Source organism: Stegodyphus dumicola, chromosome 10, assembly GCF_044657685.1.
Source record: "Stegodyphus dumicola isolate Sdum_Otavi_A_Nest chromosome 10, ASM4465768v1".
Classification (NCBI taxonomy): domain Eukaryota; kingdom Metazoa; phylum Arthropoda; class Arachnida; order Araneae; family Eresidae; genus Stegodyphus; species Stegodyphus dumicola.
The window spans coordinates 64965697-64986207 of NC_140777.1; the positions used below are offsets into that span (position 1 = coordinate 64965697).

Sequence of the window (20511 nt, forward strand, 5' to 3'; positions counted from 1 at the left end):
TATATGCTTGCCTACCTACTGAATTTAATTTTATATTATCATTTTTATTTTTCAAAATTGTATTTTAGAACGCCCCTCTCATTCTTTAACTTCATTTTTCTTTACTTTGAAATTCTTCATTTGAGACATATACAATTTCCTCCAATTTTAGTACAAAATCGAGGGGAAAAAAAAAGTACCTGGAAAATCTCAGTAACGATGGTGAGGTCCAAATTAAGTTAGAAATTAAGCAATTCATTTCACAGCTGCATTTTCAGCAGTGAAATTTCTTTTAAGGGTCAAAAATGTTACAACTATTAGGTGTTTTGTTAGAAAAATTCTGTGTTTTAATAAATAAATGCATTATTTTCTTGACAAAAAGAAATTTCTAATAATGCTTTGTATCCATATTGTTAATTACTGGACATGCACTTGTTTTTTTATTTAATTCAGTTGGGGAAATATTCAACCACATTTTTCTGTATATCTTGCATAGAGATTGCTCATATTTAGGGTTTTCATAGATGCTAACTCTACTGGTTTTCAATCACGTTACAAAAATCTCCAGTTTTTGAGATTTCATTGTTGACAGCTGTGGATTTTCTTCAGATGAAAAATAGACATTTTTATGACTTTATTGTTTATCAATTATTTTTGTATGCTTTTGTAATTTTTTTATTATTAAAATATTTTCCCTTTTACAAAGTTCTAAACTTTTTCTTTTTTCAGATTCACCTCACCGATGATATCGGAACAACATTATTGATGTTTGTTGTATTCAGATCTGCCTTTCGACGAAATAAATTCAGGTAGTGAAAAATATTCATATGCAGATTTATTTACGCTCTTCATAGAACGGGGATGTGACGTTAATGCCACTAGGTTGGGTAGTACTGTTCTTCACTTGGCAGTTATCGAAAAACAAGAAATTTTAGTGCGAAAATTGCTCGTTTCTGGAGCTGAAATCGACAGGCGTGATGAGTATGGTTTTACCCCATTGTTCTATGCATGTAGAAGAGGTAGCCAGAGATTTGTGGATTTACTTATAATTGCTGGTGCTAAATTATGCACACAGAATTGGAGAAATAATTTGATAATCTCTGGAAATGAAGAAAGCATTAAGATGCTTATATATATAAATGATAAATCCAAGCAGTGTCATACGCTGGAAAACTTGTGTTACATTAGTATCAGGAAAAGACTTCAGAATGTAGAAAGAGATGCCTTTCAACTGGGTTTACCTCCATTATTAATAAGACGCTTACAACTCAAAGACTGTTCTAATTATGTAGGATGATTATTCTAATTATGTATGATGTACTGAGTTGTAAAGTTTAATAAAGGGTAAAATATTGCTAAGTATGCATTTTCCTTTTTTGAGGGGGCTGAAATAACACTTCTTTTATTATTTTACATTCTTACAATATTTGCTGTCATAATTTATAAAAGTTGCGCTATATCCATAGTATAAACAAGCAAGAAGAAAGGTGTGCATATATCATATGTTAACAACAAAACAATGCACAAATGGAAAAGTTTGTAACCCAATAAAAGCACTTTTGTTATAAATAACACCAAGCAAGAAATAACATTTGCATGGAAGGAAAGCTTTTTTAGAATTATATTTAAATTATCTGCGACAATAAAAGCATGATCAAGTTTTCTTGCCAATTAACAGAACCAGTCCAGTCCTCCTGTATACAGATTTGGGAGATATTTTAAAATTTTATTGCCTTTTAGTCCACTTTCACATTACTTTGATTACCATTAAAAATTAACATGAGTCCGGCCTCTGAAAATTTACATCTTATTCAAAAATTACAAATCTTTGGATAAGATTACAATCACACATACAAATCTTGTTCAAAGAGTTGAAGTTATATATTTAATTATTTATATGACTTATCGTTATTATCGTTGCTAGAATATTTTATTTTGATAATTATATTTTACTTTTATTGGAGCTGGAATAATGATTGCAGTTTGTGTTTTCCAGCAGTTAATTAATTAAATTAAAAAAGTATTGCTTCTTATCATCTTTCGTTTTTTAATATAACCGTTACATGAAATTAATTCAGTTTCAGAATCCTTACTTCTTCAGAAATATTTGCAAGAAATTTCTGAAACAAAGTATACAAATGATTTCAAATGCTAAAAACTGAAAAATTCGAATAACTAGATAAATAATTATAAAATAATACAGCAAACAATTTTTAATGCCTAATCTTTTATACCTAATTCATTTTTAAAGCATCAACAGTCCAAGTCTTCTCAATTTTACTCACAAGATAAATATGTATTACTATTATTTTGGCGTGTGTTTTGGGGTTTGGCTGTATTATGAAACGCTAATACCACACAACGTAAATTGTTGGTACATCACATGATATTCTTCCGAGATGTGAAGAACACAAGTCCGGCCCACTCAGTCTCTTTCGTGCAAGGTCCAAAGAAGCCACTATTGAGATTGATGGAAGAAATTTTTTTTTTTGTTAAAGTATATTTTGCCAAACAGATCTCTTCTAAATATCTGATATCACGTAATAGAAAATAAGGTAGAAAAGAAATCTCATAGTTTTCTGAATAGAAGCTCAACGTTAAGATAGGATAATCATTCTTTTTATAAATAACAGAGGTCGCTTTCAACACAAGTGCCTCAACAAATCACTTTGCTGTTAGTTTTCTATCGCTGATATCTGTCACCGTTTTTCCTTTATACAGAACAACATGTCTCAGGTATTATAATTATGATACTAAAAAGATTTTTTAGAAAGTTTAAGCATTCATCCAATAACCATGTAAATCACAGCTCAAAATAGCTCTTTAAGCTAAATCATTTAATAACAGGTAGCACATTGAAATTCGGACTGTCTCGTTTAACTAACCAAAACCCTCAAGTAACTCGAAACTCTCCTTCCCTCCGAAAAAGCCAACAGTAGAAACATTTCTAAGAAAACGACTCATGTTCCATATACAGAAATTTTGCCTGGGACCTAATAATAATTTAGAGTTGCTCTCTGAGTGTCATGTTTGTTTATACTCTTTTAAATTTTGTTCCACATAAATGTTTCCTCAGAATTGTTACAACATTAAGCATTTCCCCCCCTAACTCTTATTCAGGTTCACTTGGCTCTAGAACTCAACAGCAGAAACTCAGTATAATCACGTATGTGTCAAAGTACTAATTACATCTCACTTGATATGAGCTGGTAAAGCGCGTGGAATGAAACGATATTTAAGATAGTAGGTGCTTGGAAATTTATATCGTTGGTCCTTTGGTATTTAATTAGGAAAATTCTCAAAGATCCATTGTGGAAGTATTTCAGATTACTGAGAATTACCTGCTATGTGCAGTATCCTTATATCTGCATCAAGGTATAAAACAGGCCCTTTAATTTCTCTTTCAAAGTTTCCATGTAAACGTGGATTGCAGATAAAATTCAACTAGTTTCAAAAGAATAAAACTTGCAAATTTATTTTGAGATTAGCGGAAGTACAAGTTGGATTGAGAGCAATGCATCTAACAGCACAGATCTGTAATACCGCTATAATCCTTCTCTAAAAACGATAAAAAAAAGTACAATTCACATTCATACATTTTTCAGTCTGATGCGATATGGAACCCACATAAAAATTTTCGATAGAAAAATAAGCTAATTCTGTTTCATTATATCAGCAACAATGGCACGCAGTTTTGAATGATTTTTGTTTTTCTTATCAAATAGTCCTAAAAGCTTAATTTCCATTCAATATTTCACCTATAATTAATTTTAGTTGATTAAATGTGGCAAAATCTTGACCTTTATTCATCAGAAATTAATAACATGAACAAACAAACATACATTCTTCTTTATATGTATAGATTTTGTAAAACTTACAAATTTTTATTAAAAAACTCCATGATTTGAAAGCGAGCGGTAGCAACACTTCGAAATAAAGCATTTTTATCTCCAAAGCTCGAGACTGTTGCCACTCGGAAAAATGTGTGCGAAAATCAGCGCTTTCAGAGTTTCTAATTAGTATGTCAGCTGATTAAATTCGAAAGAAGATGGGACCAGTCGAAATGGCTTACCACGGATTTTTGGAATCGGGAATAATGTATTTAATGTTTGGCAATTCTATTTTTATTTCATTGTCAAACTTAGAAATTTTTTATTAATAATCTCTAGGATTTGATTGCGAGAGGGTTGCCACTCGGAAATATTAGGGCGAAAATTATCATTTTCCCAAGTTTTTAATTAATATCTCTGATTTTAGCTACTTCATTTTGGAAAAAAGTGGTGGTCGACCTTTGCAAGACCCAGAAAACAATTGTAGAAAGTTTGGTGAGAAACGCACAAATTTTCTTCTTTATATATATAGATGGTGTGAAAACAGAGTTGTTGTGTTATCCAGCTACATTGACCTATGAGCAGCCGTGCAATAATGATGCTGAACACTGGTACTTCGACCTGAGCTCGATTCTAGACAGACGGGCTGATTGCATCGGCGTTTTCATGATTTGTCTACTGTTTAAGGAATATACTAGCTAGTTTCCCTTAAAACTCCTTCCAAGAAGACATTTCCCCTTAGGCAGACAACCCATGCATGCTTTGTCGTAATCAAATAATATACATATTATGTTACACAAATCATTTTGCCAGTGGGTATATTTTTGTCTTAAAGATATAAATTGAACGAATAGAAAACCTCATTACTTGCAACCGTAATGTATAATCAATACATTGTAAATAAAGGTTTCTCTTCGACAGACTTTCTTCAACTACATATAATTAAGTAAATATTTATTTGCTTGTATAATACACTGCTGACAAAAAATTGACAAGAAATGCAATTTTGAACGTTAAATAAGTACTTGAATTTCATTGCCATTGCAGAAAGGAATACTGAAGTATCATACAATATTATCAACGCAACTGGATATTCTTTACAACTACACATCAACAGCATTCAGGGCAGAGATACTTTCTTGATTTGAAAAGATGTGTCAAATAATGTTGCATCTTGAAATTTTCCAAAACAGATAAATACGTCATCTTGAAAGACCCAAATAGAATAAAAGTATTATTTTAAAGCTGAGAAATGTAAACTTAAAGTACATGGGCATTTGGCGTTAAAAACTATAAACGGCGAATCACTTTTCAAATTGTTCCCACCCAATATTATCGCCCTATATTATATTTAAAGAAATTAAATAGTGAAGAATCTGCATAAATGTATGTATATTCCTCGCACTGTAAAATAGCGTAACCTAAAGCCATTGAAATTTGGAATAACGTAATCTTCCATAGAATATGGGCATGTGGAAGCCCTAGTTTGAATTTGAAATTTGTTTTATTATCAATTTCTTGTTCAGAAACACTTCAACGTGTTATTGACCAAAACACTAAACGATTTGAAGCAAGTAGTGGCAACACTGTGCGAAAGAAAAACATTTTTATCTCCAGGGCACGAGACTCTGTATCGGAATTTCTAAAGATATACTCATTTAAAAATTATTTTGTGATATTGCTGTTGAACTGAGTTTCATGGTTTGAATACAAAGAACATGATATTTAAAAAATAAGGAAAACGTTAAAAAAGTAATTTAACGCAATTAAATTTTTAATTAATTTAAAATCTGAAACCTTTGAATTTTTTTTCTTACTGCTTTTAACCTTTTTTCCACTTTTCACTTCACCATATTTCTTCATTCGCCTCATATACTGGTGATTATTTTATTGTCGGCACACATATGCAGTTTCCAGTGACATAATAATTGTTACTAACGCTGAATACTGTAATTTTTTTATTTCATTTTACGTAATATTGACTTTCATAGACTAATATGGTCTTTCATTGTGTTTTGCATTGGAACGCATATATATTATACGAATCACAGCCAACTTATAAGGAGATTTTGAAGTATAGAAGATATTCCTCGTTGAAATCGTCTCTGTTAAAGACAAGTCTGAAAATGCGAATGTCGTCCGTTTTCAGACATACAAAGATAAATTTTGAAACATTTTAGAAAATTATCGAACAGTTTTGAATCGAGCATGAATAGTTATTCCTATAAGTTATTGTACAAAACTAAGCGGAGAGATTCCAGATGAACGTTAAAATAACCAAAGAAATAGTAGAGCAGGTATTAGTGCAATCGCGATGCGCATGTGAAGGGTCACAGAAATATGGCTCCACACTTAACCATTGCGGTCGCAGTTCAAAGCTGGCTTTCAGCATAATAAACCTCATACAAATGGCAACCACTTCAATCGAAATGAACATTAATTCATTATTTTCTCAAACTTCGAAAGTAACTCAAATTTTATGGGGTCTAATCATTGCCGCTGAATTTATTATAATGTTTTATGTATAAAATGTCAAACAAGTCAGCAAATTAACTCGATGTTGCTGCCATTACTTTAATGTAGGGTTCTTCAACCCGTAGCCCGCTGAAGGTGTTTTAGTGGCCCCACATTTGAATTTGAAGAAACATTGAAGAATTTTTGATTTCAAGAAAACTTGCCTTGTCAGCTTTTTCTCGTAAAAAAAAATCCCTCCTATTCTTGATATTTAAAACATTTTATTGACATGCCTCATATTATTTGAGGTAAAATTTTCTGAAAATGACGAATTTTAGGCAGTTTGCCTTATTTGCAACGGCAGTGTATCTGTGATGAAGGAATACAACATTAAGAGATATGATACTAAGCACAGTGAGACACATTCTGCACTGGAAGGTCATTTTCGAAGTGATAAGGTGAGTGAATTAAAATCAAAACTAAATTTTCAGCAGTCTTTCTTCACCACAGCGAATAAAGAATATGAAAATAGTGTTCGTGTTAGTTACGTAATAGCAGAAAAATTGCTAAGGGTGGAAAACCATTTTCTTATGGAGAATTTCAAAAGAATGTCTTCAGAGTGCAGTTGATGTACTTTGGCTTTCGAGTCATATCGAATATTAGCTTGTCTGGTGTGACAGTAGCCAAGCGCATATAGGATCTCGCAAGAGATATATTCAGAAAATTAAAATGTAAATGCAAAAAATTTGAGTCTTATTCTGTAGCGATAGATGAATCGACAGATGCAACAATTTAGATATTGCACAAGTAACCATTTTTATTCGTTGCGTTGATAGAGACTTCACAATAGTAGAGGAATAAGCCAGAGTTGTTGCACTTAAAAGTACAATACGAGGAATGGATTTATATTCCAGTCTGACACAAACTTTGGATAAATGTAATGTTGACTTCGGTAATATATCTGCTATAACCACGGATGGTGCTACATCTATGACTGGAGACAAAATGAAATTAAGAACATTACTCATATCTCATATGAAGGCTAGTGGAAATAATACTATGATGATTTTCCACTGCATCATTCTTCAAGAAAATTTGTGCAAGAAGTTATTCTCAAACTTTGAACAATGTGATGAGTGTTGTTGTAAAAGTGGTTAATTTCATTCGGTCTAGAGGACTTAATCACAGGTAATTTGAACAGTTCTTGATTGATTTGGAAGCTGAATATGGTGATGTTGTGTATTATGTGGAAGTACCTTGGTTGAGGCCACTCTTGTTTGATCTTGTCCACTCTTGAAGAAAGATGCTTCAGCGTCTGTTTTGTTTGAAGAGCGAAATTCAACAATTCATGGAATCTAAAGGAAACTCTATTCACGAGTTCAGTGATGAGATATGGTTGAGAGACTTTGCATTTCTTGCAGACATTGCAGGTCATCTCAATGATATGAACTACCGCTTACAGGGAAAAGATCTACCTATATTAATTTAGAAGTCAAACAACGAAAATCAGCGTTATATTTTCAAATATCGCAGGACTAGTTTCGATGGTTTTACCGAACCATCATATTCAGCTGCAAAAGAGCAAATGAACGAGATAAGATATAATGAAAACATAAGACAAGAAAAGCCAGGACAAGAAACAAGCTACTGGCACCATCTGTTGAAGAAACCAGAACTAAAACATAATTTCTTTAAAGGCTGAAGGCAAGTGGATTGGAATCAGGGTCATTAACTAGAACAGAAAGATTTTTTTAATGTGAAATGCCTCTAGAAAATCCAGTTCACCAATGGAAGATGCTTTTTGAATAATTTTGGCAGCAGAAACATTTAAATTGTGATTTTCATACCAACAATGTTGGGCAACAGAAGACTTCTGTGTTTCCTTTTTCCTAACATATGCCTCATGTTCTTTAACGCGAAATTTTAAGGCTCTCTTAGTTTGGGCGATGTAATTTAAACCAAACTGGCAAGGAATCCTATAAATACCCCAGGAATTCATATCCGGAATGGGATCCTTGAGTAAAGAACTCGGAATTTTATTGATCGGAGAATAAATGACCCGAAAGTCAATTTTCTGCAAAATACGTGCAACCTTATAGCCAATTGATGGAAAGAAGGGAATGGCAACGGAATTTTTATAATCTCCTAAAACAAGAGTGGGCTTTTTTGTGTGTTGAGATGAGAAGTTTTTAACTGCTTCATTAATAATGTTAGGTGAAAAGCCCCTGTCAATAGCTATCGCTTTTAAATAATTTAGTTCTTCATCAAAGGATAGTTTGGAGGAGCAAACTTGAAGAGCCCGGAAAACATAGGAATAAAATGAAGCTAACTTTTGTTTAGTCGGATGACATGATTTGAAGTGAGGTGGAAGGCTTCAGTAAACCGTAGTACTGAAGATGGATGTGTTTTGCGTGACTAGAGTGTCGAGAAACGGAAGAGATTTTCAAGTCTCAAGTTCAAAAGTGAATTGAATAGCAGGATCAATGGAATTCATTGTTGAAAGAACTTTATTTAAATCATCTTTATTACCTTCAAACAGGGTAAAAGTATCGTCTACTATATTTGTTCGACGTTTTATTGCGTCTTAATTAAAAGATCTACTTGTTCATAATCTTTGTTATATTGTAAAAAGCTTTTAATACAAAATTAATCCTCTGGGAAAGTCAATAGTTAAATAAGAATCCCACTCACTTTTCTAAAATTGGTGGAGTGTGCAAAGAACTCTACAGCGTGGAATACAAATAATTATGTACAATGCATTTCAAATTTCAATTCAAAAGCAGATTTTGTGATTTTCGTAAAAATGAAATTAGATTGTTCTCCTTACCATTTTCAGTAGACGTTGCAAGTGTTTCACCTGAACTTCAATTAGAATTTATAGATTTAGAGTGTGACTGCAGTAAAACACAAGTTTCTTGAAAATCCTACACTAATTAATTTTTATTCGAAGTACGTGACCGAAGACAAGTATCCAGGGAATTCGTAAACATACACACTTCTTGTCTTCTTTCTTTGGCAGTACCTACATATGTGAACAGCTCTGTAGTAAAATTAAAATCCTAAAATCGAAAACAAGAACACGGCTGACAAACAGACATTTGGAGGAAACTCAGCAAGACAGATTAAACCAGATATTGAAGCTCTAATCAAGCAAAAACAACGTGAAATTTTACTTTAAAACTAAAGTATCTACCATATCCCGCCAGTAATGTAATTTGTTTTCTTTTTTTATTGTAAATGCATTTTGTAACATCGTTCCGTACAATCATCTTTACGCTTTTTTTTTCATAGTTAAAAAAAAGTTTCAAAACGTTTTAATTCAATTTCCATTTGATGTTTTGGTTCCAAAAAGTCATATATATATATATATATATATATATATGCAAATCTGTAACACTATATCTTTGGCTAGAATGAGTTATAGTCTTACAAAACAAAGCTCCCTTTTTTATAAATTTTCAGACTACACTATTTTTTTGTCAGACACGTGGCCCGCGGATCTTTATGAATTTATCCATGTGGCTCTCAGGCGTGAAACGTTGAAAACCCCTACTTTAATGGAAACATGAAATAATACAAAATTTTAATTTCTTAAATAAATGTTTGATTTTTCTTATCAGATATCGTAAGTGACAGGCAGTGGCGGCTTGCCATATGGATCAGGCAAATGACTGATTTGCAAGTTCATCATTAGATGTGGGAATTAAAGCAAATATGTGGAAATATATTAGTAATTAATTTATCTAGCTTAATGAGCTGCATGAGGTCTTCAGGTGGAGAGGTAAAGTGTGATATTCTTTGGGGAGGAAATCCCATCAGTCATGAAGTTCGTAATTTCTTGATCCAGAGGGTTGTTAGCTGGAAAAACGTTTGGCTTGAACTGATTTTTGAGAGAGTTGGCAAAAAGCTCTGCTTTTTCTTAATCAGTGCAAGCAGTATTCTTGTTTCTGGCAAATATTTTAAAATTTAATGGGGACAGCTAAAGGTTTTTCTTTGAAAGGAAATATAAGCAGTATTGATATTTGAAATCACTTTCAAACTTCTATACAGTTAAATGTTTGATATAAACACTCTATTCACTTCTCAACCCATAGTAAACATGTTTCAGTCAAAGAAAAATAATCTGCAAAATTATTTTAATTGTAGATATTGGAAAAAGTAATTCTTCCATAAAACAAAAAATATTTTAGATTCCCATTTTTAATGACTTTACATGGAAAAGAACATTACCATCTTATAAAAGCATGTCATATATCAGTATAATATAAAAATTCACTTTCCTAGAAGGACATAAAATCTGCAAAAATTTCCAATGCTGTTATTTTATTTATTTTAGATATCATAGACCAAGAAGAAATTGCAGCATCTCAGATGCTCATTTAAATCCACAAATCGTTTTTCCTAGAGAACTACAGTAGTCCCTGAATACAGTTGCAATACATTTTGCAACTGTATTAAAAAAAAATGGCACTCAAAAGTCAAATTTAGCATCATGTAAAACAAAAAAGTCTGTTTTTAGCATGCAAAAATTCCACAAAAATTCATAAATTCAATTCAACTCAATAGAAAAAGACTTTCATAAAGGATTTAAGAAAAATGTCTTATTTATGCAGTTAGGAAGCATCTTGTGTCAAATCATAGTCCTTTCTCAGCACAAGGGACAAAATTAATTTAATAACAAAGGAATTCTGGAATGCTTGTTGCTAGTTTATGAAAGATTCCCTATTAACGCAATTTGAAATTAACCAGGCCTTTTCTAAAAAGAGTTTGTTATTGAGAAAAGATGGAAAAATTACTATTCCAAACGTTTAGCTTATAAAAGAAAGCTGTTCATGAAAAGTACAAAAAGAAAAAGTTAAAATAAAGTATTAATTTTACCCAGGTCGCTCCTTGGAGGCACATTTTGTGTCTCAGTCCCAACTCGAGGGGACATCGGTGGTGTCTCCTCTGGATCCTCACATCACCTCCTACGCCACCAGGTTTTGAAACGACAGGGAGTCTAACATCCTGCCTGGCCTAAATTACACAGTATTATATTATAATTCGTTTAAACAGAAGAATTTGTAAAGAATACTGTTCAGCAATTGTAAAAACTACAATATGAATTATAATAACATTAATACATACTCTTTTCTTACAGAAATACTCAATGGATCAAGAAAATAGTTAGCATCATAGAAATTAGAGATGAATTTATTAGCCCAAATGGGCCAATAGTCTTGAAATGCAATTTTTATGTTATTTTACTTTAACACATTTACTAGCCTATGGCCATTCGAAAAAATACAAGATAATTATGTTTTAAAGTTATTTGGTCTCCTACTGATGAATAAACTAAGACATTAAGAAACAGATTAATAATATTAATAACAAAGCAATAGATTAATTTTTTTAACTTTTGAATATAATTCAGTTAAATAAAAATTCACAATATAGCTAATTTAAAACATTTAATTCATGCAGAATTATTTATAATATATATTTTCTCCCTTTTTAGGTATAACCATTGTTCCCATGTTAGTCTAAACGCATATTCATCTAGCTGCTAGCACAGACTCTTCATCTAGTAATGCTACCGAATGCCAAAGATTCGTGTTACAATCTCGAAGCATAGGTCACTTCCATAACGTTCAATGAATGGTTTCTAAACATATTTGTCCCAGATGTCAAAAATTATTTAAGTAAAAAGGGATTGCCTTTTAAGACTCTTCTTTTAATTGAAAATGCGACTATTCATCTTCAAGATTTACAACACAAAAAATAGAAATTGTCTTTTTACCCAAAAAATACAACTTCCTTATTACAGCCATTGAATCAAGTAATAATTCCGACTTTTATGACATTGTATATCAAACAAACCTTTGGGTATATTTGAGAAAAAATGGAGAATGATGAATCTCTTACACTTATGGATGGCTTGGAAGAAATTTACAATCTTAGATTGTGTTGGACTGTCATATACTCAGATTAAACAATCAATGCTCAACACATGCTAGAAAGCAATATGGCTGGATGCTGCTAAAGATGAGAATGATAGATTTCCATTAGAGTATGAATATTCTCAGATCACTAAATTGGCCCAAACTATAGGAGGAGAAGGTTTTTGAGGATTTAGCTCAAGCACATATTGAAGAAAAAATGGTTGACGAAGAACTAAATGAGGATGAGTTAACATGATTCCCGAAACAAATAAACATGACGAAGACCAATTCGTACCAGCTGCATTCACAGCTAGAGTCATCAGCGTAGGACTTGAATTGGGAAGAAAATTAGGTATCATTTTTTGCAATATGACGCAAATGTTGAACGAGCTCTTCGATTCCAATAGCAGCTTAGTAAGAGTTTAAATCAATATGAGGATGTTTACAAAGATTTAGGGGAAAAAATGATAGTATTTGTTTATAAAGCATAATTTTAAGTTTTAATATTTTGGCAACATTGATAGTAAATTGTAAAATGAATAAGTTAAAAATGTATCTGGAAGACGGAGAGTTTCATTATAACTTTCAGAACATTAATGTTGTTTAGGCTTAACAAAATCGCCAATTTCTCTAAGAGAAAAATTAGACTTGTATTATAATTAGTGAATATAAATCAGAAAATACGGCATATAATATGATAAATTTGAGTCATACAGAAAAATTAAGTGATGATAATTATTTTATTTGGGCCAACAGAATTGAAAGTGAATTAAAAAGTTTAAAAATATGGAGAAGTATGATAGAAGCTGATGAACCACCAAAACCATATAAAAAGGATGATGTTAATTTCGAAAATGAAATAAAAACTTGGGAAATATGGGATGATAATAACGCGATAGCAAGAAATATAATGAATCAAACTATGACAGCTCCACAAGCGTTAAAACATGCGAATGAAAAGAACGCAAAGAAGTTATGGGAAAAAATCAAAAATGAAATGGCGGCAAGAACAGACATTTCATTCATTTGGTGTATTTAATTATGGCAAAGCACACTAGGGCTATCTGCCTAAGAGGAGGGATGCCTTCGTGGAGAACTTTCTAAGGGAAACTGGCTCGTATACATGTTACACATGGGGAAAACCACGAAAACGCCCATGCAGCCAGCCCGTTCGCGGGATTCGAACCTCGGACCGAACTACCAGTGTTCGGCGACTTTACTGCTCGGCTGCTGGTGGGCCCACAGCAAGAACAGAAGATATTCAAATCAAATGTAGAATAGAATTAGTTCAACTGAAAATGACTCAAAATGAATCAGTAGATGATTATATGAATAGAGCTGTAATTCTAAAGTAAAAGTATTCAAGTTGGAGATGAAATAAGAGATAAAGAATTAATTTACTTCATACTAGAAGGACTTAGAAAGGAATTTGATGTTAAAATTATTAAAAGCAATAAAGAGAAAGATCTAGCTTCAATTAGACAAGCTTTAAAAGAAACAGAAGGAAAAAATAAACAAAGAGGAAAAGAAATAGAAGTAAGTTCTAAGGCAAAAGAAAACTGGACAAAATCGAAATATGAAAGAAGATGCTTTAATTGTGGAAAATTAGGACAATTAATAAAAGAATGTCGAAATAATAATAATATTATAAAATGCTTTTGCTGTGGAAAATTCGGCCACAAATCAACTGAATGTAAAATGAAAACTAAACAAGAACACCGACAGCAGAGAAATGTAACAAATAAAACTTATAGAATGTCAAGGAAAGAGAATATGAATCAGCTACATGCTTATTTGAAGTACCTAAGAAAATAGAAAGCACATATCTTAATCAAGATAGAAATGATGGAAAGAATAAAATAAATGAACAACAGAATAGAAAAATTAAATGGATTATTGATTCAGGAGCCACATCTCACATGGCAACTAATAAAGAAATATTTACTCATTTCAAAGATGAAGAACGACAAATAATGACGGCTGAAAAAGGGGCCATGATTAAATAGAGTTGTATTGGTAACATTAAAATGCAAACTGATAGAAATAAGAACTGATAGAAAATGTTCTGCAAGTACCGAATTTAAGGGAAAATCTGCTGTCAGTATCAAAAATTGTAGATCATGATTTAAAAGTAATTTTTATCAAGAATAAAGCAGAAGTGATCATAAACAGGGAAACATTCTATATATAGCTAACAGAAATGGAAATAAATTTGAAGTTGAAGGAAATATTGTTGAAGAAGCTAAAATTAGTTATGTTAATGATGTACTATGGCATCAGAGACTAGGTCATATAAATTATCAAAGGCTGATAGAAATGAAAAAACACTCATCGGTCATTGGGTTAGAAAATGTAAAAATTTCTGAAAACAATTGTCAACCTTATACATTAGGTAAAATAACACAAACATCTTATAAAAGTGTGAAATTTAAGCAATCTGAAGATATTTTAGAATTATGGCACATAGATTTAGTTGGACCAATTAAGAAATCAATAGATGGAAGCTGTTATTTTTTAACAGTGGTAGATGATTACAGTAATTTCATATTTGTGATAACAATTGAGAAGAAGAGTGAAACTTGAGAAGCTCTAATCAAACTTATCATTCAAGTAGAAAGACATACAGGAAACAAACTAAAAAGAATTCGTAGTGATAATGGTAGTGAGTTTTTAGCTAAAAATATAAGTTTTTTTTTTTTTTTTTTTTTGAAAAAATGGGAATTAAACATGAACTTACAACGCCTTATACTCTGGAAAGTAACGAAAAAGCTGAAGGTTTTAATCGTACTATAATTGAATCTGCTAGAACTATGTTAATTGATGCAGAATTACCGATAAAATTTTGGTCTGAAAGCGTTAAGGTAGCTGTACATGTGAATAACAGGAGTCACAAAAATGATAAAAGGTTTACACCACATGAACTATATAAAGAACGCAAGCCTAACATTACTTATCTTACAAGATTTGGATGTGAAGCATATGTTCATATAAGACGAGAGAAACATAGAAAGATGGATCTAAAAGCTAAAAAAGGAATTATGATAGGCTATAGCATGAAGAGAAAAGCATACAAAATTTATAGCCCTGAACTAAATAAAATTCAAGAAGTGAGGGATGTAAAATTTGATGAACAGAAACATAGATCACCTTTACTAAAAGAAAATTATTTAAAATTCGATAAAAATCAAATATTAGAAGAACTTATTATTTTTTATAAGGAACAAACTAATGGAAATGTAAATAATTCAGAAATAACTGACAGATACTATAGAGAAGATAATACAACAGATGAAGAAGCTGAGAAAATTTTGCCATCCAACAGTGATGATGAACACGATGATAACAATTCATTGGAAAAGCCAACCGAGTATCCACAAATAAATGAAGAACCTGGAAATGATAGTCATGGAAATTCTGTACAGAAAAGACCAGCACGAACTATGAAGCCCCCAGAAAAATTAAAAGATTCGTGAGAAAAAGTCGGGAGAAATATATTGTAAATCGGATTGGCGGGAGAGCGGTCGAAAATCGGGAGTCTCCCGCCTAAATCGGGAGAGTTGGCAACTCTGCATTTCACAAGTGATTTCAATATACACATTCCAAAATTTTCCAAAAAGTTAATGTGCATTGGATGTACACGTATTATGGTGTGTATTTTATAAACTATTTGTTATTCTTACTTATTCATTGCATTAAACAACAGTCTGTTTCTTATTCTATCTTACTGACACACACAGTTATACTTTATATTAGATAATTTTTATTTTTTGCCATTTACTGTTATGTTTAATGTTTATCAAAAGAAGCTTTAATGATATGCATGGACTGGTTAACAGACAAAAGCCCACAAAAAAAAGGCCCACTATGATAATTGACCATGCGACAAATACCCACAGCGATGAAAGCGCACATTGATAAAAGTCCACACAGATATAAGCACACGCCGATAAAAGGGGCTTATTTTTTTATTACTAAATCGTGTATTTATAATTTTAATTATAATAAATGGAGTACTCAAATCTGAATTTCAATGTTTCAAATATATGTCTAGTTTGTATTTTATCATTTCTTTATTTGTTTAATTTATTACATTGAAAGCAAACTTTATACTCTCTGATTAAGTGATTAGCTATAACGTTTGGATGATAAATCTGAAATTGCATTTTATTATTTATTTACTTATTTAACTTTGGTATGAGTATGTGAAAATGAAAAATATCATTGCGGAGTTTCTCACATGCCATTTTTAAGGTAATATGACTGAGATTAAATATAATTATGTTTCATTATTAAAACCATTAACTTTTTAATTAAAAACACTTGAATTTTATTTTTAGTCCAAAGGGATTTGAATCCCGAAGGACTATTAGTTTCGTTTTGGCATTTTGCGTCGGACTCATAAACGTCGGTTCACTTTTCAAACTGTTGCCACAAAATGTTAGAGTCCTGCATTATATTTGAAGAAATTAAATAATGAAAAATTTGCATAAATGTATGTATATTTCTCGTATTGTGATAAAACAATGGTACATAGAGTCATCGAATTTTGAATAACGTAATCCTCCAACGAATATGAGCATGTGGAAGACCAAATTTGAAATTTGAAATTTGTTTTATGATCGATTTCCTATTTTTTAAAACTTTGACGAATTTTTGATTAACAAACTCAAGGATTTCAAAGCGAGCAATGGCAACGTTGTGCAGAAAAAACATTTTTATCTCCAGCGCGTGAGTCTCTGTATCGGAAATTCTAAAGATATGCTCGTTTTAAAACTACGAGTATTTTGCGATATTGCTGTTGCACTGGATCTTATGGTTTAAGTGCGAGGAACATGATATTTGATAAAGAAAGGTAACACACAAAATGTTAAAAAACGCCCCTTTGGACGTAATTTAAAATCTGAAACATTTCAGATTTTTTTTTTTTTTTTTTTAAATTTCTTTTTAGTTTTTCCTTTAGTTCATTTTAGTTCCTTTTTAGTTTAGGAATATTAAAACAGTTAAGCACAATGAAAACTTGGCTAAGAGATACTTTATTCTTTACTTTAGACTGAGCTTATTATCAAAGTTTAAACATATTTCTCACTGAAAGCTTTTTTGAATGTAACAATTATAATTTGGTGATTTTCTAGAAATAGTTTCTTTTCGACTTCAGAATAAATTAAAATTGTCAGCTGACACCCTGTCAAAAAAATGAATTCCAAATGTAACCTCTTAATCTTTAAACTACAGCAATTCGGAATAGTGTTTTTAATTTTTATTTTATTTATTTATTTATTTTGGGTGGGGATGGAACAACTCTCAGAAGTCAGCATATCTACAAATTTAAGTAAAATCATCTCAAACTGTAGTAATAAATATATAACATTTCATTAGAGATTGGGAAGATTATAAAGAACTATGCATATAATAACATCTAATAAAATTTTGTAACTACATAAATATATATTTATAGAGTCATCAAAGTTCATCGCTTTTAGATTCTAAGTATACATATTATATAAATTCATCATTCATTAATAGTATTATATATAGTAATAGAAAAATAGTATTAATGTTTCAAATTGTAATTTTTTAATAATTTCTCTTGCATTTGCTGTATATTTGTTCAAGATTTATGGATATCAGTTACATAACATGAAAAATACACAGAAACCAGCTAATCTTATATTACAGCTGATTGTGAAGGAACAATTACAGTGCTCTTAATTACAGTTATAGTGCTTTTAAATCTCCCTACGGTAAATAGCTGTTTTCTAGACATTAGATTAAATTAATTCCATTATCCATTAGAAAATAATTACAGTGAATTATATCTATTGACGACATTTCTAAGAGGTCACCTTTTGAAAGAAACCTGTATTTTTTGTGAACATAAACAAACATTGCCAGTGAATATCACATTTCTAAGATCACCATATCTACAACCAAAATCCTTTAAAACCATGAACGGTTGCGTTATAGAGGGCTCGCTATATTTTTAATAAAACATGTACATCTTCGTTATACACTTGCTACATTTTGATTTTCTGTCAAAGCACAGGAACAGGCGTTCTATTTTTATTTAGAAGTATGTGAAATTGAAAAAAAAGACACTATATGACAAAAATGGAATTACATTCAAACACACACCTCTTGAACATGTCTGAAATTCATTATTCTGCTCAGAATAAATTTATCTAAAGAAAATGTTTAATAAATATTAGAACACAAAGGCTAACTTAATTCAAAGTAGTAAGGGTCAGTTCGTTTGAATAATATCTTTTCTTAATCATAATGTGACTTTTCGAACATCGAATGAAATGGGAAAGACAGAATAAGTGCGAATGGCAGCAGACGAACGACACTATTTCAAACTCGGCATGAAAAGAGAACGGACGAAATGACACTAAGCCAAGGGAAGGCATGCCTTCGTGGAGGACATTTTAAAGGAAACTCGCTCGTACACATGTTACGCAAGGGGAAAACCACGAAAGTGCCCATGCTGTCAGCCTTTCCATCGGAATTTAAACCCCGGACCGAGCTACCAGTGTTCAGCGTTTTTTAGCATGGAGGTAGGAAAGGGAGGAGGGGCCATTCCGCGGTAGAAGTGAAGCACTGCTTTGAAGCTTGGGTCACCAGACGGGGTGTTCTTTGTTTACATTCAGAAGCTCGCTTGACAAGATTCTGATAGTATTTCGACACACGACAGTTCCATAGAAATCGAAAAAGGGACACTTTCGCATGAAAGAAACATTCATAGTGTGATGGATAATAGCAATTTGTATAGTTTACTGACATTTACGCAAAAATCGCATCTTGGTTATTTTTCGATAACTAACAACAGCGATTTTGATGATGAATTTGTTTTATAAAATTCTAAGCTGTTGCACTACAAAAATATAGATTTTAAGAAAATTGCTAAAAGAGATCTGCCAAAATTTATTTTCTAGAAGATTTGAAAAGTTTGAAACTTGATGGCTAAATGTAAATATAAAATTATGTATGTTAAAATATTTGTAATTAGGCACATAGGTCAGATTAAGTTTTTATTAAATAGAGTAACGCATGCAAGGGCTATCTGCCTAAAGAGATAGATGCCATCGTGGAGGAATTTTGAAGAAAAACTGACCTTTGAGTGGGTATTAAAAATAATACTTATAATTTTCATTCAAATTATATTCATATATATTTTTTATGTAAAACTTTCGGGTGTATGCTAAATTAGTGTAAATTACTTTACACGAAAAATATAGTGAATGCACAGAAATTAAAGATTTGCACATGCCGGAAATGATAAATAGGAAATATGTATGGGTATTTATGCACGTGCTTGCAAAAAGCATATATCTGCCTTTGACAAAATACTTAAATATTCATTAAATTATTTATAAATGTATTTGAAATGAAGAATTTATTCACTTATAAACAACTGTGAAAGTACTGTGAAGAAATCTAATGATTAAATGTATCTAATTTATAATGATTATAAATGTTATCTAAATATATAATAACTTTAATATTGAATTGTAAACATAAATTGAAATCCTGTTGACAAATACGTTATAAAATTATTTAAGCAAGAATTGTTCGTATTGGAAAGCAATCTGCTAAAAGGTATTGTAAAGCAAATGCTATGAGATGTGCACTTAAGAATGTAATAAAGAGTTTTGGAATATGTATTGTTGAAATGAAGGGTAAAAAAAAAAAAAAAAAATCTGATAAGTATAATTAAAAGAATTATTCCCTTTTCGCTAATTCCTAATAATTCTCTAATTTAAAATGAACCGAATAGAGCATTAATTATAAATTGACTTACATTTTTCGATTTAAAAGAAGCCAAAAAATCATGTCATATTTAAGAAAGAATTTTAGGAAGAAGCTCTATAAATAGAAAAGAAATAATGCATAATTTTAATATTAATAATACAATAAACTTTGATCTTAATTTTTGTACCTTAACCGAATAAAATCGAATTACCTTAATTTTTTTTCCTAATGTAATTAACGAAAACTTGTGAAAATATTTCATTCAAATTAAACCGTCCTGTGAAAAGTATAGCATTTAATTCAGTTCAGAATGAAATGCTGTTTAAAAATATGTTGTTTTCACATACTTAGGACTCTGAAGTGTTGTAGAAAAAGAAAATATATACATTTATATGTATATTTGCGACGTAATTACAAAATATTTACACCAGAACGCGTCAAATCCCATAGAACTCAATGGTAAATGACCCAATTTTTTGGTCACCACGTAGGGATCGCCGGTGCTTCAGAGCAGGGTACGGAGAAACTTGTTTAGGGCGACTCCATCTTACTTCCTACCTCCATGTTTTTTACCGCTT

The 20511-nt window shown here is 31.2% G+C and overlaps 1 protein-coding gene and 1 long non-coding RNA gene across 17 annotated transcripts in view; one reads left to right on the forward strand and one right to left on the reverse strand.

Annotated features, from left to right (window-relative positions):
• LOC146994994 (uncharacterized) overlaps window positions 1–20511 on the reverse strand; it is a 183782-nt gene that overhangs the window by 60419 nt on the left and 102852 nt on the right. For 9 of the 10 annotated variants that reach the window (XM_085825018.1, XM_085825010.1, XM_085825013.1 and 6 more), the window contains one exon: window positions 11142–11279. In XM_085825018.1, the coding sequence (XP_085681144.1) occupies window positions 11142–11279 (138 nt within the window). Of the gene's footprint in view, window positions 1–2000; window positions 5016–11141; window positions 11280–20511 lie in introns of those variants that run through there. The other variant, XM_085825020.1, reaches the window with a different exon arrangement.
• The window catches only part of LOC146994996 (uncharacterized), a 96209-nt gene continuing 92091 nt past the window's right edge, over window positions 16394–20511 (forward strand). For 3 of the 7 annotated variants that reach the window (XR_015043426.1, XR_015043425.1, XR_015043428.1), the window contains exon 1: window positions 16872–17036. This is a non-coding gene — a long non-coding RNA (uncharacterized LOC146994996). Of the gene's footprint in view, window positions 17037–20511 lie in introns of all 7 variants that reach the window. The other 4 variants (XR_015043429.1, XR_015043424.1, XR_015043427.1 and 1 more) reach the window with 4 other exon arrangements.